Genomic DNA, 21,814 nt, shown 5'->3' with positions numbered 1-21,814 from the left:
TGAGTCACTTGTCACAACCACAGATGCCAGGCGCGAGGACAGCTGGGCTACTCTTCATTCAGCCCACGGTCCCATCCTCCCCTCCGCAGAAGGCCTGTATGTATTGCGCTGAAGTAGACTGTGATTTTAACAAGCATTTGTGTGATCGCTTGCTGAGTGACTCACTGCTTATGAAGACAGGTCAGGTCCAGTTTTACCCCTGGCTAGAATGTGGTGGATGTTCCGTAAGGAAACAAAAAGCATTAGAGGAAAACTGCAGAATCAATACGCCTAGGAGAGCTGCATCGCTGGCTATCATTATGCATTTTGAATAACAGGAAACCAAGGCCTGAACATTTACATAACTTGTCTGGGGTCACCCAGCTGGTCGGAGGTGGAGGCAGGATTTGAATCCAGGCCTCTGGCTCCGGATCGCGGCCGGCTCTTCATGACTGCGCTCTCAGGCATGGGAATTGGAGAGAGGATTGACTCTGTCCTCTATTGTGACAAGCTCATGGCGCTACCTTTTGTGTGCTGGAGGGCCATGTACATAACAGATGTTCAGTGGATGGACCAGTGGCTGTCTTGATAGAGTAGTGAATGGGGAATTGGTTCCTGGCCGTCTGAGTGATTGGCTTTATATTCAGAGGATGTCAGTTTTAAGCTGACTGTCCGTGTGACTTGGAGGGTGTGGGGTGAGACGGGGAGGGAGCAATGGCACATCTGTAAATTGGGAAGGAGCATGGCTGCCTCCCGGGGTTAATGTGAGAATTCAATTGAACACACTTTACTGACTGAACTGGTTCCCCGCTGTTCTCTGTTCTGGATCCGTTTGCTCCGTCTATGGCACACAGCATGAGCACAGTGTACTTCTCCCTTTAAGTGTTTACAAACCCCAGGTTGTAGACGTCCTGAGAACACAGTCCTCCAGGAAAAGTCACGACCTAGCAGGCGCCTGGCACATAGTAAGTGCTCACTGAACTTGGCTGAACGGCTGAAAGAACTGTGTGTGGAGTGCCTGGCGTGTTGTACTTTCAGGTCCAGCCTGCCCCTCTCAGGGCAGTCATTTCCCCTGATGACCGTAATGAGGACAATTCCCACTTTCTCCTGCAGCTCTTGGAGCCTCCCCAGCTTCTCCCATCCCAGTCCCCGCTGCCTGCAGGGTGCTCAGGAGGGAAGTGTGACTTTGCAAAGCTGTTTGACAACAAAAGGGAGCCACTGAGCCTTTGAGGCGCCACAGTTTCTATCTGCAGCTCGAGTTATCATAACGAAGTGAGCCCCCTCCCCTAGGGGTTCTCAGATGGGAGGAAGTGGTTTGAACCCAATGTACTTATTTCCTCTGGAACTTTTGGGGAGGAGAGAAAGAGAGGAAACCTGTCACATGCTGTGGCCTCAATGCATATTTATTAAGGGAAGGGATGGATGGATGGATGGATGGATGGATGGATGGATGGACGGACAAAAATACTAACAGGACCCTTACGTTACTGACAATAGCCACATGGTATAGCCTGCCATGCTGGAAATCCTTAATGAGAATTTTAAGCTCCAGCCTCTCAGAGCTGGGGTACATAAATACTTGCGGAATGTGAAATGAATAATTAAAAACCAGCAGCATCTATGCATGCAGGAAGCTGACTGGGGTTTACCGGAATGAATAATTTCTAAGTCTTTAAGACACGCTCCCCTTGAAAAAATGTTACCAGCTCTCGAAACTCAGAGAAGGAACATTTTTTTTTTTTCTGTATTAGGAAAATGATTCAGGTTGCTGCAATGACACCTTCCATGTCTGCTTCATTTACTGTATCAGGTGGAGGAGTAAGTTGCTGCCCACACCTAGAAGTACCCAAGTCAGTTGAAGTACTTTAATTGTCTGGGTGAGGGCATGAGTTAACAGCAGTTATTTCGTATTTAGCATCTCTTACATATTGTTTACAATGTAACTTTCTTACAAACACACAAAGAAGCTGGTCTTCTTTTTTAAGAGGAGGAAACTAACACTCAGAGAGGCAAAGTGACTTGCCCAGAGACACACAGCTCTCTGGCGGCCGACCCAGAATGTCCACCCAGGTGTCACTGATTAAGTCACACGGAGCTGTCTTGCTGCCCTGATTCTAGATCTGTTTAAGATGTAGGAATCTAAATAGATTTCAGTCTGTCTATTTCCTAGGTTTTTAGTACCTTTGTTATTAGTCTACTTTTCAGAGCATATTAAGCACTCTTGGATAGTGTCCTCCTAAGAGGAGAACATCAGTTGCAAAAAATTTTGCCCGAACTTTGATCTGGGCTTACCTCCCCCATTTTCAAAGTACCACAGCCCAGATTAGAGATCGGAGGCTCAACATCTCATAGCAAACCACAGAATGGCAATTTGCAGAACATGCGGTGTATTTCTCCTAAAATGAAGAGTACTGCTTCATTTTACACACTTCTGTCCTTCACATACTTGCTCTCCCTGAGGCTCTCCCCACCTGCTCCTCAGCCCTTAGGGCGTCTCACTGCTGTGTGATTTAGAAGAATCCCTTAACCTCTCTGAGCCTCATTTTCTCATTTTTCAAAAGCAAATAATAATTGTAACCTTGTAGAATTGTTCTGAGAATTACAGGGAAATGCTTTTTCATACAATGCCCCTCCCCTGGCACTTGGCATGGCCGACCCCATCCCTTCCCACCCAGATGCACAGCCCCAATTCAGGACATTTTGAGGCCAAAGGCCCCAGTCAATTCCCTGACACCAGGCTCTCTGGACACCTAGGAACAAGAAGAATGTGGCTGTGCCTCATCCCCTGTAGAATTCTAGTTCTCCGAAATCTCTACTAATCCTACCCCTGGCCCTATACACACACCACCGACTTTGATTTTGATTTCTTATATCATCAGCGTTTTCCCAAAGAAGACCCACACAGCCAAACTCTAGAAGCACTACTGTGATGGGTCAGCCTCCCTGGGCTCCATGCACCTTAGATGTCACGACTCCATGCTGATAGCATGAACTGAGCACCTCCTACGTGTCTGAAACTCGTCTGGGCATTTTGCATATGCTCACTCATACAGTCTGCCCCATACCTGTGAGAACTGGGTCCCAGTAGTCCCAGTACTTTACGGAGGAGAAAATGAAGTCTAGAGAGGTTTCAATGACTCGCCCAAGGTCACACTGCTAGAAAGTCTGATAGCAAGCAGCAGTTGTCCTCAGTAAGAAGCCTGCAATGTGCCACGCTGTTCTGTGGCTGCAAAGTGTCCTCTGGTGGGAATGTGCCAGCCCCAGCTCTCCAGCCCTTCTTGCCATATAATTACACACCAAACATTCACTGAGCGGGTGCCGCATGCTGGGCACTGTGTACGGTGCTGGGCCTCTCCTGGCCTGTTTTCATGGACAGCGTCTCTGTGTTCAGAAAGTCACCCCCCACCAGCTGTGTGTCTGAGGGCTGCTGATGTCTCTCCCTGCCCAGCCCCTGCCGTGGCGCCCAAGATACCTTCAAAGGCTGGACCTGGTCTCCCTTGGGAGTAGCTGAGGAGGGGCCGCCAGGAACACCATCACCGCCTCTCCATCAGCTGCTGCGCTCCTGCAGAGTGAGCGGGCGGCCGGGCCTCCGGCGGGTGTAGTGAAGCCCATGCTATCAAGAAGAACAGCAGTTGCTAAATCAGCCACACACTTCCTCTGCTAGCAACGAGGGAGGTGCGGACCTTGCATAGGGGCCGGTTCCTGTTTTCAGTAACCACTCTGAGCCGGCTTCTCTCTGTCAGGACAGGGAAGACAGTGGTGTTATTAAAGCCGTTTTTTTGTGTGGTTTTTTTTTTTTTTTGCAGTGGCCTTGGGAATATGGGCAGCTTGACTCTAAATGTCCAGGCCACGCTAGGCTTTCAGAGACTGGACCTTTTCCTCTAACTAAAAGGCAGGAGAGACCGCTCTCACGGTCCCTGGAGCTCACTGGGTCCAAGGAGGCTGTGGCTCAGAGCTGCAAGTACTGCTTTTCTTAGTTTCCCAATTCAGACTGCTTCCTCCTGTTGCTGCTGAATAAACCCCACTGCAGAGCTTCTGGCCCCCTCTCAGCTGTAGGCTAGGTTTTAATGGGCAGACGCTTAAAATAGTGGGCATCGAAGCCCCTCAACAGAAAGGCGCTGTCGACCAGCCTCCCTGGGGTCACACTGCCCCTCAGTTTTGCTACAACCATAAGAAACCAGAGAGGTTATGAAAAATAGGTTGCAGATTAAAGTTGACTAAGAAAATACAGCCACTGAACGCAATGCCTGATGCCTGACTGGATCCTGGATCAGGGAAAAGGACTAGGAAGAACATTATTGGGATGGGGGACTGGTATTCAAATACATAAAGTGCATATGAGGTGCCGGTGTGGCAATGTTAATTATCTTGGGCATGACCATGACATCATTATGTGGGAGAAGCGCCAGTTCTTACGAGAGCCATGCTGATGTGTTTGTAGGTCAGGTGTCGTGATGTCTACGACCTGTAAATGGTTCACTAAAACAAAAATATATAACACATAAATAAACATAAATAAAGAGAAAGAGAGAAAATGAGAGATAGAGAGCAAATGCAGCAAAATGTTGATATTTGGTGAATTTAGGTGAAGTGCGTATGTGCATTGTAATTCAACTCTGTGATGGGTTTGAAAATTAAAAAAAAAAAAAAAAAAAAAAAGTAGCCCCCTATTCATAGCATGTGGATCTCAAGCAAGAAAGCCCAGGCACCTGGGGCCTCAAGCTTGTTGGCGACAGAGGTAGAAGCTGTCGGAATGTCGATTCCAGGCAATACTGCCTGAGGACGGTTTGCCTGAGCTGGGGATGCCGGGTGACCACGCTGGGGCTGTTTCTGGGAACCCTGGCCGACCCCCACCTTACAGAGATGACAGAGCACAGTGTCCAGTGACTTGCCCAGAATCACACAGCTGGTGTTGGAGCAGAGCCTGGGGCGGAGATACACAGTGCCAACCCAGCAGGGCTGACTCGGCCACCCAGGGCCAGTCATTTAGAAACCTCACTCACTGTAGTTGTTGAAGACGAATGAAAAACATCAGGGCTGCTTCTAAATTTAGAAGGCGCTCTGTACTAGATAGATGCTTCCTGAGACAACTTGTGAAAATACCCGCCTTGCGCAGGACACCCTGGGAAGGTACAGAGGAAATATTACAAAAGACCAAGTGGGCAGTTTGTCTTGGAGGGGAAAAGCAGACTGGCAGAAATATGCAGAAGTGGTGTCATCTGCCCTATATTCACACAGAGGAAAAAAGGAGGTTTGGACCGATAGTCAGAAGGCATGAGTTTTGTGGAAATGGCAACTTTTCAAAAAGTATTTATTGAGAATCTACTATGAGTTAGATTCTGAATTCATTCAGTCCTTTATTCAGTAAAACTTCACTGGGTTTCTTCCTGCCACTGGGACCAGCTGTGCACAGAACCCAACAAAACCCTGCCCTGACTGAACTTACTTTCTCTGGGGGAGCCATGGTATGAAGACTTAAATATGGCAGCCATCAGTTATGGTGATGGCTGGACGGCAATGAAATGGTTAATGCGATGGTGGGTCCCAGAGGTGCTGCCTCCCACAAGCGGTCAGTGGTGGGAGGCATGGGCTCTCTATGGAAGTGCCATTAGCCGAGACCTGTAGGAGGAGACGGAGCCCGCCTGGGACCAGCCAGGGCGCGAGAGTCTCAGGCAGAAGGAACTGCTGGCGTCACACAGAGTTTGGAGAGTTGGGGGAAGGGCACTGTGGGCCCTGAGAAAGCTCCAAGTCTGATGGCAGAGGCGGAAGGCAGATCGGCAGGGACCATAGAGGGGTGTTCCCTGACGGACACAGTTCTCCAGGAGAAGCTTCTGCAGAAGGAGAAGCTCAGAATGTACATTTCTATTGGGTAACGGGGTGACCTGCAGAGGTCACTGCTAATGTTCCCTGGCCTTGATGTTTCACCATCTCCCTTTTCGGCCTTGGGGTAACTTCCAGGACACAGAGGAAGTTCGAGAAAATGTTCCTAAAACTGTCATCTGTGATACACAGATGGCTGAGCTGTGTGACCTGAGCAGGGGAAATGGTGTGGAGGTTGGAGCCCACACTTGGCAAGGGACATCCCCACAAGAACTCAAGTATAAGTATGGAGTCGGCCCTGTGTCAGGAGGCCACACGCCAGAGCTTACGAAGACACTCAGTTCCATCTGCGTAGAAAGCACCTGATTTCTGGAGGGCCTTGTGAGTTTGTTAGCTCTCAGGGCCCAGGCTGAGGCCACAGGCAGATTAGCAAAATGTCCCTCTGGGCTGAGGGTTGCTCACTGAAGATGCTGCCTTCTTCACCTTATTGAAATGGAATGTTCTGCTATGTAAACAGCTATCTTTGCACACTTATCACTGTTGGGAGGCAGACGTTACATTCCCCAGCTGGGCTTTTGGGCAGGTGTCCTAACCAATGCAAATGAACCCCGTTCCTCCAGCTGTAGGTCCCTGGGGCTCCAGGATCTAGGAGCAGGGATGCAATGTGTAAGCCCCACAGTTTACAGCTGGGTCCAGTATTTCCAGAGTCCCAGTCTACTCGAAGCATTCGTCCTTTTTTCCTACAGAAATGCTGGACAGGTTAGAAGATGAGGAAGGCAAACTTACAAACTAGCAAGCTCCCTCTCGATGGAGAGAATCAGATGTAAGTTAGTTCACTCAGGAGGGAAATTCAGAGAGCAATTGTTGAATGCCAGGCGTCACACTCTGTGCCATGAATGGTCGACGGGATTCTTGTATCCAAAGGGGGGTTAAAGCACGTGACCTTCAAGATCCGGTGAGAGCCGGAAGTTCTCTGAGGGCCAAGTTTTTGCCCCTTGTACGGCTGGATAAGTACTGACTGGTTCCCCTGCTCAGTCATGAAGTCAGTGAATACTCTTTGAGAGCCTGCTGTGTTAGAGAAGCAAACAAGTAATGATGTAGGAGACTGCTGAGGGAGTGGGACAGGAAGGGGACTCTTCCCTTGGAAGACGGCTTTGACGTGAGCCCAAAGGGACACCAGTGTGAAGACCAAGAGGAAGAGCGATCAGGGGAAGCAAGAGGCAAGTGCACAAGTTTAGGGCTGACAATGCTCAGAGTGTTCCAGGAGCAGAAAGAAAGGAAAAGGAAGCGACCTTTGCAGGGCCCGCAAAGGCCCTTGGCTGTTGCTTACGGGACCTATTTATTCTTCCCAATTACTCTGTATGTCCAGCCTTCTCCTGAAGGAACCAGGCCCCGAGGGTTTCCCTTACTCACTGGAGGCCACCCAGTTGATGAGGGACCCCCTCCCAGCTCTAGCTCAGTCGCCTGTGAGGTGAGCACACTGCCACTACCATGCTGGCCTCCAATAAGTCTCCCATATCCCAGCGCTTCAACCACACCATGCCAGCCCTGTGTCCCCACAGAAGACGCAGATCCTGTCACGGCTCCGCCAGCACCTGCCGTAGACTCCTGTCCCCCCCCCAGGACCACTCAGTTCATCACAGTTCGTTTCCATCCTCCCCCCATGACAATGTCCCCACTCACGGCCCCCATGCCCTGTTTATCACAGGTACTTTCTGTGTCACTCTACGTTTCAGGCCTCCCTCCTCTTCACCATGTGCTTTGCCACCGCCCATTCTGTAGTTGCGTGGGGCACCCCTCCATCCTGCAGGCCCCACCCAGAGCCCACCTTGTCCGTATGTACTCCCAGACCTCCGGTAACCAAAGCTGGTTGCTTCCTCTTCAGAATACGCCCTGGAGTTTCCCCTGCCCCACTGGAACAGGACACACGCATATTGGAGTCAAGAGCAAGAGGGGGATTCAAGGTATTTGGGAGCTGTGTGACCTTGCAAAGTTTTCTGGATCTCTCTGTGAGCCTAAAAGGTGTTACGAATCCCACTTCCTTCCTAGGTCGTGAGGGTCTATAGGAGAATGTGAATAGACTGGCTGGCATAGTGCAAGGCACGTAGTGGGGGTCCCCTGAGTAGGGATGCCTCCCTTTCCTTTCAAAGTGGAGCATGACCTTGGAAAGGCAGGGACTCGTCCAACACATGACCACTGAGCCTAGCACCGAGCCTGGCCCCAAAGAGGTTACCATGCTTATCCATCTGCTGAATGAACAAATGAAGGTGGTGGGTCTGCCTGCTGCGCACAAGCACATACGTTGTCAGCACTGATGTTTCCCCTCTGGGGAAGATGATAAACTAACCATGAAAATCAACTGGGACACATCAGACCCTATTGTTTCTCTAGAGATGGGAGTTCCTGTTTCGGGAACCATCTCCAAAGTTGGATAAGTGACCCATTTAGATGAGCTGACGTCTCCAGCTGGAGTGGGGCTCAGATGTGTGGCATCAGAATCTCTTTGTGCTTCTTTGGGAGGCCTCTTGGCGCTGACGGTGTTCTGGGGATTGAAGAAAAGTAGATGCCGTGTTTCAAATCGCTGTACGTTTCTGCTGGGAAGAGTTGCACAAACTTGTTGATTCACTAGAACTGTACTCTTGTCTCGTTGCTCAACTCAGCCCCCCTGCACCCAGCCTGCTTCTCTGTTCTGTGAGGGTTGACAAAGAGGTCAGTGGGTTTCCCAGAGGTTGGGATGGTCTCTGAACAGGGCCCAATTTCAGCCTTTGCAACTTGGTTCTTCTAACTAGCTTCCTCTAGGTGCACTGATATACAAACTCTTTTATTTCCTAGATCTAGCGCAGGCATCCATTTATTTAAATGAATATTATATTCAATGAATGTTAGCCACAGGCTAGCTGTGAGGCTAAGCCCTGGGAGGAGAAGGGTGACAGTAACACATGCCCTGCTGTCTTATCCTCCCTTGGTGCAAGCACGTCGTCTGTCTTCTGGGGAAGGGCCCAGAGATCCCGTGAACTCTGCTTAGGAACAAAGATGGGTCAGCCTTCCCACAAGAAGGACGAACCAGTGCATGGTGGTGCCGGGTGTGTCAGGCCCCACAAAGGGACTCTCTTCAAGGGTCTCCCCTAACACCCCCTTTCCCATCTCTGTGTTGGTCTGACTTCCAAAAACCATAAGTTCCATGAAGACAGGGTGTCTACCTGTTTGGTCAATGATTGACACCTGGCACAAGCACCTTGCCTGGCCAGAGCAGCCATCAAATATTTATTACAAGGGAGGGAGGGAAGAAGGAAGGTTGAATGGGAGGGAGGGACAGAGGTAGCACGTAAAATGGAAGGGAAGAAGGAAGGAAGGGAGGGAGGTTGGGAGGAAAGAAGGAAGGGAACCAAGGGTAGGGAACACATGGAAGCCAGTAGGACATTTGCTCTGCCCCATGCTCTGTGCTCACGCCTCACACAGAAATTTCCTGCGCCTCTGACAGCAAGGCTGTGAGGCGGGCCCTTCACCACTGAGGGGACTGGGGCTGAAGAGGGGACTAATTTTTCACAGTCAAAGAACAAGAAGGTGGCAATGCCACAGTTCAAGCTCAGGCAGTCTGAGACGATCTCTCTCTCTCTCTCTCTCTCTCTCTCTCTCTCTCTCTCTCTCTCTCTGTCCCTCTGTCCCTCTCTCCCTCCCTCCATATACACACATACATATATACCAGCCCTTATTCTGAGCCAGCTGGTTCCTGAAACAAAGCTACAGGAATAAATGACTAGAAAGGAACACCTAGGCACTTTTACAAATTCTAATTATGAAATTATTTTTAAATGGCAACACCTACCCAATGTGTGTGTACAAATTGCTCCTTGACGATGGAGGGGACAACTCAGGAGCCTGCATTTTAAATTCTTTGTCACCTTGGCCATCACTCAGGTGTCACTTTGAAAGGGTGATACCTTTGCCTGGGGAATCGGTGCTTTTCATGTGCCAAGCATTTAAATGGTTTCTGACAGCCAGAAGGTGACAGAGGCAATTAGATGTAATGTTTGTGACAGATGGAAAAAGGCATTTTGTCAAGTCTGCAAAAACTTGGAGGAAAAACATGACAGGAGAGCAAGCTTCGTTCTAAAGGCGTAGAGCCGAGGCCCAGCCTCTGTGCATTTTCCAAGCTGTGCCTGGGAGTTGCCCCCTTGGTGGGCTCCCCACCATGAATGCCCACAGCTAAAGGGGCAGTGTGTAGCTAAGCCACGTGGAGAGAGATGTTTACCAAAATGTCCGGAGAAAGAAGGTTGAGTGCAGAGTCACCTCCATTCCTATTTGCTTCAGCACATGGAGGCTGGGTTGTGCAGTGCCTGTGACGACCAACAGCCTGAACCCCACTCCTAAGCAGTGGGTGATCTGGGGAAAGTCGTGTATGCTCTCTGAGCCTCTGTCATTGTTTAATAAAAGGGGCAAGTCATCATTCCCTGGCTCAGAGGTTTCCTGAGCACAAACTGAGAATAGTATATAAAGTGTTTAGAACACAGTAAGCGCCCATTACCTGCTGGCACCTTCCTCCTCTTTCCTCTGTGTGTAGACACAGTCAGTGGGCGATTTAGGTTTGCAAATAAAAATGCACCAAGGTACAAGCTTCCTGTAGGGCAGTTTGGCAGCACGTGGTAAAAAATGGTTTTAAAAATATGTCTATTTAGAATGCGAGGCGGGAGTCTTGCCCCTTGGGAATAAACACCGGTTTCTTAGCTATGACTCCAAAAGCACAAGCAGAAAAGAAGACATAGGTAGACTGGACTTCATCAAAATTCAAAACTTTTGTGCTGCAAAAGATACCATTGAGAAATTGAAATGACAACCCACAGAAGGGAGAAAACGTTTACAAATCATATATCTGATAAGGGACTTGTATCCAGAATATATAAGCACAACTCAATCACAAAGACAGCCCTATTTAAAAATGGACAAGGGCTCTGAATAGATCTTTCTCCAAAAAATATATACAAATGGCTCGTGAGCTCCTGAAAAGACACTCAGCATCCTTAAGCATTAGGAAAATGCAAATCAAAACCACAATAACACTTTATACCCACTAAGATGGCTGTCGTGATAATAAAAAACAGATGATGATAAGTGTTGGTGAGGATATGGAGAGTTTGGAACAGTCATATATTGCCTGTGGGAGTATAAAATGGTGCCACCGCTTTAGAAAACATTTTGGCAGCTTCTCAGAAGGTTAAACATAGAGTTACCATGTGACCCAGCATTTCCACTCCTAGGTGTACAATCAAAGGAAGTAAAAACATACATCCACACAAAAGAACTGAACTCCAATGTCCATAGCAGCATTATTTATAATCACCATAAAGTGGAAGCAGCCCAAATACCCGTCAGCTGTTGACTAGATAAACAAAATATTGCATATCCACACAGTGGAGCATTTCCAACAATAAAAAGGAAGGAAGAACTGACGCATGTGATAACACGGATGAAAGGGAAGGAGCCAGGCACGTAAGGCTACGTATTGCATGTTTCCATTTATATAAAATGTTCAGAACAGGCAACTCTATAGAGACAGAAAATAGATTAGTGGTTGCCTGGGGCGGAGGGGCTGGGGGTAGAGAGTGACTGGGTAATGGGTACATGGTTCCTTTGCAGGATGATGAAAATGTTCTAAAATTAGATGATGGTGATGATTGCACGACTCTGTGAATGGAACTAAAAACCACTGAATTGCGTGCTTTAAATGAGTGAACTGTATGATATGTGAGTTATATCTCGATAAAATCATTTTTTAAAAATTAACTGTAGAGGCCAAGAGACATAGCTTACAATACTATCTAAATGTTCATCGTTCATATATAAAGCAAACATATTTTCCTTTAATAAAGGTTTTCACAGGGTAGCTATTTAATGGAAAGCCATTTAATATGCTATGTAAATAGCTTAGTCAGTCCATTTTTATTATGTCTCAGAAAAGAGAGAAAAAAAACAGTATACCTTTGACCCAGTAATTCCTTGGGATAAGGAAATCATCATGTATATGTGAACAGATTTAGCCATAAAGATGTACATTGCAGTGTTGTCTAAAACATAAAATTAGAAACAATAGCTATCATTTATTGAACACTTACAATTTGCAATGCACCGTGCTGTTCTATGAAAATCACCTCATTGCTTCACGATAACAATCTTCGGGGAAGCTATCAATACCATCATGCTCCTTCTTAGAGATGAAGAAAGAGTCCAAATCAAGCAGCTATAAATCAGAACTGGGATTTTCGTCCAAGTCTCACATTCCATGGCCAGCAGGGTCTCCTAACCTCCCTATGACTCTCTCGCTAAGTACTTGATTGCACGCTGGCATTAGCAACTAATAAACGTAAAGTAGTAGGTCTCGGCACAGAATGATAGTCACAGTGGACTGTGAGGTGAAAAAGACAGGTTCAAAACCAATGGGATCTCACTTATTTCCTACACACACACACACACACACACACACACACACACACACACACACACACACACAGACTTGCGAGAGGCTAGTCGTGTTAACAGTCATCCACTTTGGGAGGATTCTGTATGATTTTAGTTTTCTTTGTTTTGCCCACCTGCATTTTCTACCATGGATTTTTGTGCTGCTATTCTTGCTCTAAAAATTGCAAAAATTGCTCTGTTTTACCTTTCCGTAAACTAGGGTGACACACCCCAGCCCTTTTTCTAGGGTGTGAAGAGGGTCGCTACTTTGGCAGGTCTGTGATGACAGAGAGGCTTGTTGTTGGGACCCCTCCCCTCACTCAGGGCCACCTCCTTCCTCCCTCGGGGTCTTCCTTCTGTCCCACCTCTCACTTCCTCCCTCTGGCAAGTGTTCTCTGAAATGGTCTTGGCCGTACCACCTGTCCACTGACTGGCCTGTATGATAAGTGAGGACTGCTTTCTTCTTGACAAGAGTCAGTTATATTTTATTATGGACCTGTTCTTTTAAATGTAATTAATGTTTTTTCTAATAGCAAAATTAGTAGAAATTCATTGGAGAAAAGTTAGAATATTATGAAAAGTATAAAAAAAAGCTAATAAAACTCACCCATCATTTCTTCACCTTGAATGCATAGGGACTCTGGGAATTGATAAAGCTGGACTAGCCAAAGAACCCAATGGACCGAGAGGACTGAGGAAGGTGGTGGGGGTGGGGACAGGATGCCCATGAGTGTCACATGGCCTCTGCCATCAGTGGACGCAGCTTGGGGGTCATGGGAAAGCCGTAGCACCTTGCAGTCAGAAAATCTGGGTTCTTAGCTTCTCTTAGCCTCTTACTAACAGATGGCTAAACTTCTCTGCTGCTCTTTCCTGAGTATATTCCAAATTCTTTTTGGAATAAAGTGGGGAATGTACAAAAGAGCGATCATAGCAGCCCCCGCTTACCTGTGGTTTCACTTTCCACGGTTTCAGTTACCCACCATCAACCACAGTCTAAAAATATTAAGTGGAAAAATCCAGAAATAAGCAATTCATCAGTTTTAATTTGTGCGCTACTCTGAGGGGCGTGATGGAATCTCATGCTGTCCTGCTTGTCCCGCTCTGTCCCACCTGGCATGTGAATCATCTCCACATGGTAAACGCACCCTGCCCGCCCGTTAGTCACTTGGTAGCCGTCTCAGTTTTCAGATCGCCTGTCCTAGTATTACAATGCTTGTGTGCAAGTCACCCTTATTTTACTTCACAATGGCACCAAAGCGCAAGAGTATTGATGCTGGCAGTTGGGAGGTGTAAAGTGCTTCCTTTAAGTGAAAAGAGTCATGAAGCCTGTCTTGGAAAAAAACAGAAAAAACACACATAGCATTCAGTAGTATCTGCTGCTTCAGGCATCCACCGGGGGTCATGGACCGTTTCCGCCTCTGATAAGGGGTTGGGTGGTGGTGGTGGTGCTGTAACTAAGTAGTGTATTTTCTTTTAAAATAATATCAGTTCTTCCTACTTCGTAGGGTGGTTGTAGGTATTTAAATGAGCTAGTATAAGCAAAAGCTTTATATGAAGCAGAATGTGGTGTCATTGTAAACGTCTATCAAAGTGACCAAGGGTGGATTCTGGTGTGTCTCCACGTGGCTCTTCCAGGCTGCAGACATCACGACATATCTTCTGGAGCCACAGGGCCAGCCTGCTGCCATGGGAGAAGCCAGACTCTCCCCGCTTTCCTCTCACTGTCCTGGCCACCCTTACAAGGATCTTGTGAGTGAGTCGCCATCCGCCAGCCACTAAGGGTCTGTGACGTGCATAGTTATCGCGTTTCCAGCGGTAGGTAGTACTACGCATGGGGAAATAGTTCAAACTCCGTAGTCCTGGCTCTGCTACTTTCAGTCCCAAGACCTTGAACAAATGACCTCTCCGCCCTGGGCCTCAGTCTGTCCACCTGTGAGGTGGGGATGATCATACTTAGAGGTTGGTTGTGGGGATCACGTGAGGAAACGTGCATGAGTGACTGGCTGTCCCACTCCCTGTAAAATTTGATATAATTTAAAGGTGGAAGGATGGCAGTGGAGAGAGGATGAGGGGGGTGGTCTGCAGAGCTCGGAAGGTGTGAAGCGCCCAGGTGTGACACCTTGCCTGGTGCTCAGTTCCCTGTGCCACAGAGGGACCAGGCTGCCTGTTGTTCCTGCAAGTTTTGCTTCTTACCATCAGGCATGATTTATGAAGAACAACCCCACTTCTCTACACTGGATGTTGTCTTCAGAGTTTTAAAGAGAACAGTTACGCCGAGTCAGTCAGTGAAGGGCCAGCACGCAGGTGTCCTACAGGCAGGATGAACAGAACCAAGAGTAGGGGACGCAATGGAAGCCAGTCGAACGTTTGCTCTGCCCTAGGCTCTGTGCTCATGCCTCACACAGCCCGTTTCCGACACCTCTGCCAGCAAGGCTGTGAGGCGGGCCCTTCCCCGCTGAGGGAACTGGGGCTGAAGAGGGGACGGACGTGTTTTGTACACACACACTTCTCCATAGTAGAAGGAAGGGACTCTCTGAGCCTCCTTCAAGCCCTACCCCCGGCATGCTCTCCTAGGCTACGAGTCATACCTGAATCTGCTTTTAAGATCCTTCAGGGCAAAAGCATCACCTCAGCTGACACTCAAAGGACATCAGCAAGGGCTAAGCTACACCTGGGTTTCTCTCATCCCAATTCCCTGCGCTTTCTCCAAGAAACCAAGCAGTGCTGATTCTGAAGGAGGAGGGGAGGGGAAGGTTGAGGAAGGGGAGGGGGAGGAGGGAAAGGGGAAAGAGAAGGAGAAGAAGAAGGGGGAAGTGAGCTCTTACACCCTAAGACCAGAATTTCAAGATGAAAGTTGCGTTATCACCCCTTCGACTGAAGTTTTGCCAAAACTGAAGGGCTGCGAATTAGAGTAAAACTCATGCTTTCAGAGGTCAAGAAAAGAAGATGATTTCAGTGTTGAAAACATTAAAGAGAATACTAACTCAGATGGATGGCAGCTTTTTAAAAATGTCTGTCTCTGCTCTAGGTCTCAGAGTTCTCTCTGAGCTGTCACGGCTGCTCAATAGTCTCCCCAATTCACCTCATCTACAGTGTTCTGGTGGCACCTGCTGGGAGTGCCACCAGGAGAGGGCTGGTGCAGGGCAGTGGCAGTGACCTTCTGGTTCACGCCTCGTCCCTTTCCCCTCCACTGGGCTCCCCGTCTCAGACACTGCCTCTCCCATTCACCCCATCCGGCCATGCACTTCAGTTCCGTCCTGTTCACCACTATTTGGTGAAGGCCTACTGTGTGCAACCATTGAGCTAGAGCTGGGGGTGAAGGCATAACCATCTTGACCTCTGCTCTCTCTTGACCCAGATGATGGAGAATCTCATCTAGAGGCCACTGGTATCTGTGCCCTGCTGGGGATGGTCTGCATTTCAAAAAGCAGATGTGAGCGTAAGCAATGCCTCCAAGGTGGAGATTGCAAGGGACTTGCTACCGGTCAGCCTGCTTTGTAATGAGAGGGTTACTTAAGTGACTTTTTAGGCCATGGGAAAAAATATTAAATCGTAATTCTTTTCATCAATATGTCTGTGTGCGGTGCGCTGTTGCAAGCGTTGTGTGTGAGTTAACTCCTTGGTTTCACGTGGCACCCACAGGGCACCGAGCTCCCCACACGCCCCCTCCTTCCCATGAGGTAAATGTCACCACCGCCTCATAGAGGGGAAATCCGCATGTGAGGGGTGCTAGGAAGGGACCTCTTGGAGGGACCACCCAGAGCCCCCTCACTGATCCCCCTAAAAAGGGGCCGTTCGGCCCTCCTGCGATGTCCACATTTGTCCCAGAAACTCCCCCTTATTGCTTTTGTGGTCAGTGACTTCCTCCTGGAAGGCCCGTGAGTGGTTCCTCCTGAGAAACTCTGGGTGTCCATTTCAGGAAAGAGAGAGAGTGTGTGTGTGTATGTGGTGTGTATGTGTGTGTGTGTGTGTGTGTTTCTGTCTGTGACTGCGTGTGCCTGTATGTGTGCTTGGACAAGGCCAAGTCCTGCCTCTGTGGTGACTAACCGAGGTCACCTCAGTAGCTAACTGAGGTCAAGACATCTTACAAGGTACAGAGGCAGCAGGGAGAAAAAGCAGTGGTCAGCAACTGTGGTTTTCCCTGCACTATTTTTAAACTTAAAAAAAATAATAATTAAAAAAATAAAACACTAAGCGGAAACTCATTGCCTTTAAGAGCAAGATCAGATTTAGATAAAGCACTGGCCCAGCGATTAGGGACTGCTGGTGTGACTGGGCAGTCTGAGACGATCGGCTCCCCCAAACCCTCCAGGGGTCTCGTGAGCCCCCACACACCAACAGTAATATGAACTGCACCCTGCCCCCTGTGCATCCTCATGATGGGTTATGATCCCCACTCACAGATGAGAAAATCGAGGCCCCCAGCTGTCATTCACATGCTCAAGGTCACCTCAGCAGTAACAGGATCTGTCCTTGTGCCCAACGCCCCTGTTATTTGCACAGCTCTGCACGGCACCCTTCCCCACCCCCCCAACCAAGTGCTTGACAGTGAGGGCGAAGCTTGCTGTTGGCTTGTTTAACCACTGGTTTTCCATGAAGAAATAGGTTTCTTTCAGAAAGATCGATTCAAACAAAACACTTTGAGAGGAAAGTTCTCCAAGCCGGCGTGCAGTATCAGTGTAACCCACGCCTCTAACCACTTCCTCACCATATCAGGAGCTCTGGCTTTTTATAGCTGTAGGCAGTGTTGAAAATAGGAGAGGGTCCCATCCCAAAATCCGCATCTCCCCACAGCCCCACTGGGGGCAAAGCCAGGTTCAGCGCCGCCCCCCCCCCCCCCCCCCCCTCAGCGTCCTGTGGCTCAGTTCACAATTTAGAACCTGGGGCTTTGACTTTGAATACCTTGAGGGAGGGGTGTGTGTGTGTGTGTGTCCTCTCCAGACAAAGCACATCTCACCAAAGCTGCCCCCCCTCATCCTTGGAAAGATACAGCCACAGGCACAAGGACACCACACAAAGGGCTAAATCATCCTGACCCTTGTCTGTTGTCACCGTTGCTGAATTTCCAGGCCTGGCCTGGCTGGGCTTTTTATTTTCATTGATGCTTATCCGTGCCGTCAGCCTGGGGCTCTCCCTAGTCTGCAGCTGCTGGAGCTCAGGGTGTGCCACTCGCTGGAGATCAACAGTGCAGGAACCCGCAGCAGTCCAGCCGATGGCGGGAGACGCTGAGCTCATCTAAATGAGTTGAGGACAGGAAGCCATATACGCTGCCTGTCCTGTCCTGAGTCTGTAGACCAGGCTGCCAGCCCTGTTCTGAGCAGCTCAGAGCTCTCGGACACATTGTGACAATGTCAGGTTCCACCCCGCCATGCTTCCCACTCCCTCGGCATGGCTTCAGACTGTCCAGCCTCTCCACTGACTCTGGCCACAAGGTCCGTCCTTGGACCTGACAGCTGAGTAGAAACAACAGTGATAACAGTACCTCCACCTTTGATCAAGCACCTACCGGCTGTATGCAAGGTTGACTAGTGGCTATGAACTTGGCCTTGGAACCTGGCCTCCTGCGTTCAGGTCCTGCCTCTGCCTCTTACTAGCCCTGTGATCTTGAGCAAGTCACTCACCCTCTGTGTCTTAACCCCTCGTCTAAAAACTGGTATGTCGCCTGCCTCATGGCAGGCTGTGAGGCTTAAGCAAGCTGGTGTCCGTGCAATGCTGAGGACGCATGGAAACACTCCACGCAGGTGATCTAGCTCTTGTGATGCTCAGTCATCACACCCCAGAGGGGTTACATGGAGTTGCTACCTCTGGCCACGGTCCCCAGGAGGAAAACGTGAAGCCATCGTGTGGAGCTGGAAGCCACGTCTGGAGCGTGCTGCATTAGCTTCTGGGACTCAGCGCCTTGACGCTCCTGGGGACACGACCGGTCCTGGGCCCTGGGCCGTCCCGCTGCCCTCTGTGTCCGCTCCTCACGGTGCCATCCCAGGATAGCTGTTCTCATTGCCCCACCCCTGCTTTGCCCGTGTCCCTTCAGTCCTGACTCCTGGAACCTTTTAGGGCCAGTGCTGAAATGTGCTCACTTATTCCAGAAAACACGTCCAGCTGAACGATGAGGAGGATGGGTCTGCTCTCCTCTGGTGTCTCTTTTACACAATGGGTCACAGCACTAACGACCCAGATGAGCATGGGCACCCCGCTTTACAGTTTCCAGAATGCTTCCCTCTGCTTTCCATCAATGCTCCTCTTCCAATGCAGTGACAGCGGCACCCTCTGATGTACCCATTTCACGTATAAGGAAACTGAGCTGTGCGTTTCCGGTGCTTTTGGTTTCTGCTATTTTTAGCTCAGGGTAGGGCCTAGAATGGAGTCAGCCAAATCAGTGCTCTCTTTACATTGGATTAAGAGGGTACAGCTCAGCTCAAGGACACGCCGTCTTGTTCTGGATGTAAAACTACCCATGGCACAGTGTGGGGTTGGCGGCATGGCCAGATGTGCGCGCTGGGACGCGAGTCCCGACTGTCACTCACCAGCGGGGAGCTGTTGGGCGAGATACTGAACCTCACGTGCCTGTTTTTCTGTTGTTTGTTTGCTTGTTTTCTTTCAATTCTCATGTTTCTTAATTTCCTCCTGGAACCTGGCTCCCACCAACCTACACTCTTGGAGAGGAAATGCTCCCAGCAACCTGAAATTTTAAGAGACTTCCAATGATTTTCCTGGCACGATTGACTTTCACAGCCACTATTTCCATCATCATCTAGGTGGGCTTCTAGTTTAAAGTCCACACGTGTCTTAAGTGAGCCAGGAACTCTTGCTGTGTAAGGAGCCCCCAGGAGTGGTGGTGGGATGCTGTCCTCCCTTCTACAGAGTCTTCTTCCCAGAGGACAGGTCTGGTCTTTTCCCTGTTCAACCACCGTCAGCCCGTTGCATCTCTGAGCAACTTTACTTTGTAGCCAGGACTGACAACCACCCTGCCCAGGGCCCTCACTCCGCAGGTGAGGAAACTGAGGCCGAGGACCCTCGTTCACAATGACACAGATGCTGAGGATATGGAGCAGCCCTGACCCAAATGCCTGTGGGCTTCTCCTTGAAGGGTTCTGGGGCTCCCGGGCATGCAGGAAGGATGCGGAGCCTGGTGTACCCTGACGTGTCTGGGCTGAGCAGGGAGCAGGAGATCTCGACTGTCATTCCTGAGTCCGCTTTCTCTTCCAGGGTGGCTCCGTGCTGGCCCCCGCTGCTGTCATCAGCCAGGACAGGGCTCAGCTGCAGGCAGCTGCTTTGGCAGAGGAGGTCGGCTGCCCCACCTCGTCCATCCAAGACATGGTATCCTGCCTCCGCCAGAAGCCAGCCAACATCCTCAATGACGCCCAGACCAAGGTGGGCACTTGTCCCCAACAAGGTGGGGAGGGGCATTCTCTGATCTTTTACAAGTGGGAAGCTGGGCTTCGAAAGGAGACGTGACCCACCCAGGGCCACACAGTAGGTCGATGACCAACTGGCATCGGGTTGCACACTTACGGGTCCCCAGTGCTCGCACGGACCCAGTATGTAATGGACCACACCTGGGTACTGATGGCCGATGGACCTCAGTGCACTTGGGATTTTATCTGTAAAATGGGATAGCGTGTGGGCCTTATACAGTAGGAGAATAAAATGAAGTGACATATGCGAAGGGTCTTGCCTGTGCTGGGACTGTGGTGACACTTGTCAGGTCACAGCTGCACATACTGAGCATTATGGTCATGCTGCAGTGGAGTGGGGCCACCCACCCGCTTAGAAAGAGCACTTGTGTGCTCCCTTTCCCTGCCTGCAAAGCTCCTGCTCACAGCCCACAGGCCCTGGCCGGTCCTGACATTAATGAATGGGACACTAGCAGGAACAACTGTTGTCACCTGCACTGATGGCTGGATCCCTTCGGCAATGAGCCTGGGCTCACAGACCTGGCGTGGGTCTGGTCCTCAGTTCCCCTAAATGTGAGCTAATTGGATAGTGGCCAGATCTGATGCATTTCCCTGTCGTAGCCTGCCTTTGGCCACCACCTCATCCTCATTCGATGTCTCTTTCTGCCTTACACACCAATGGGCTCAGGCTTACCCATTCCTCTTGTGGATGACCGGCTATCACCTTGGCAGGGAAGCTCTGGGAAGCTCCCCTGGGACCAACCATTGCTCAGAGCATGACTCACCTTCCCAGCCCCTGGTGCCCTGCCTGCTCGTTGCTCTGGTCATTTTACTCTGATTTCCCAATACAGCCCCAGATGGATAACCAGCACTGGTGTTCAGAATGGTTAAGACCTAAGTAGTGAAGCAATGCAATTGATTATTTCAGTACCACTTTTTAAAAAAGGATAAAAATCCATATAAACAGTGGTGTCCCTTTGCACCCGGTACAGCTCCTGGCTGTGAGTGGCCCTTTCCACTACTGGGGTCCTGTGGTCGATGGCCGGTACCTCCGTGAGACTCCAGCCAGAGCGCTGCAGAGGTCCCCGCGGGTGCGGGTCGATCTGCTCCTCGGCAGTTCTCAGGACGACGGGCTCATCAGCAGAGCGAAGGCTGTGAAGGTAGGCAGGGCGCAAGCCTCAGAGGCCCATTGGGGGTGGCCGTAGCTCTGGTCCTCTAAGTCGGCCCTTGGTTGAGCGTCACCGACTTACTCGCTTGTTTATAAAACAATTGCTGGAAAACTGCTGTGTGCAAAGGCTCTGTAAGGAGCATGGGAGGTGGTGATGGGGGTTCAGAAACACGACACCTGCAGCCTCTCAGCAGCACAGACCCAGACATGTGCACACGTTGCTTCTGTGGGTGCATGACTGTGGGAAACAGTGCCCCAAAGGGCTCTAGCTTCAGGGCTGCAGGCCATGGAGACCCCTGGGCTATGAAGGAGGCTTGTGCCACGGAGACTGGGAGAAGGCCAGGCAGCTGGATGAAGGGGCACCCTCCCCCAATCCTGGCAGGGACACCCACACACCAGCCTTTCACTCTGGTTTTCTTACCCAGAACAGCAGGTGCCATGCACCTGCCAAGAAGCTCCATGTGGCTTGTTGTCGACACAGCCAAGTGGGGATAACTTGTGAGGTCATTTATCTGCCTGAACACACACTTCCTTCTCTGGCCAGGCGCCATCTCCCCTCACTAGGACGTGGCTCACCCTGGAAGGAGCCAAGCGCATCCACCCCTCCTTGCATGAAACCCAGTGAGGACACACTCAGCACAGGCTGGGTCTGGCTCTATCAACTATAAGGCAACATAACTGGAATGAACAGAAACGACAACAAAAGCTTATTAATGCAAACGGATCTTACATTTCCTTGGGTTGCTCTGTTCCCTGGGGTAGTATCTCACTTCGCAGAATCTATCGTACAGCAAGCAACCAAAGCGTCACTTTGACCTGAGGTACACACCAGGGTGTGTATCACAGCATTCATTATTGTGGCCAAACATTGGAAGCAACTCAAATGTCCATTAACAGGGAAGTGGCTGAATAAATTACGATACACACAAGCTATTACATATTATGCAGAAGGTGAAAAGCACGCACTAGATGTGTCTCTGACAGCTCGGGGAACGCCTGT

General features: G+C 49.8%; 2 protein-coding genes across 3 annotated transcripts in view; one reads left to right on the top strand and one right to left on the bottom strand.

Annotated features, from left to right (window-relative positions):
- Positions 1–21,814, top strand: part of TG (thyroglobulin) — a 211,028-nt gene that overhangs the window by 158,191 nt on the left and 31,023 nt on the right. Inside the window, exons 42-43 of the mRNA XM_019724102.3 lie at positions 19,459–19,623; positions 20,639–20,806. Coding sequence (XP_019579661.3) covers positions 19,459–19,623; positions 20,639–20,806 — 333 coding nt within the window. The remainder of the gene's footprint in view (positions 1–19,458; positions 19,624–20,638; positions 20,807–21,814) is intronic.
- The window catches only part of SLA (Src like adaptor), a 57,456-nt gene that overhangs the window by 30,445 nt on the left and 5,197 nt on the right, over positions 1–21,814 (bottom strand). Inside the window, exon 2 of one of the 2 annotated variants that reach the window (XM_074317166.2) lies at positions 3,452–3,715. The exons of the other annotated variant lie outside the window; for it this stretch is intronic. The gene's annotated coding sequence lies outside the window, so the exon portion shown is untranslated. The remainder of the gene's footprint in view (positions 1–3,451; positions 3,716–21,814) is intronic. 2 annotated transcript variants of the gene reach the window in all.

The sequence above is a fragment of the Rhinolophus sinicus genome, chromosome 6 (assembly GCF_057876585.1).
Source record: "Rhinolophus sinicus isolate RSI-liver-muscle chromosome 6, RSI-T2T, whole genome shotgun sequence".
Lineage (NCBI taxonomy): Eukaryota > Metazoa > Chordata > Mammalia > Chiroptera > Rhinolophidae > Rhinolophus > Rhinolophus sinicus.
Note: the sequence above shows the minus strand (reverse complement) of the source record. Positions and strands in the feature narration are given on the sequence as shown.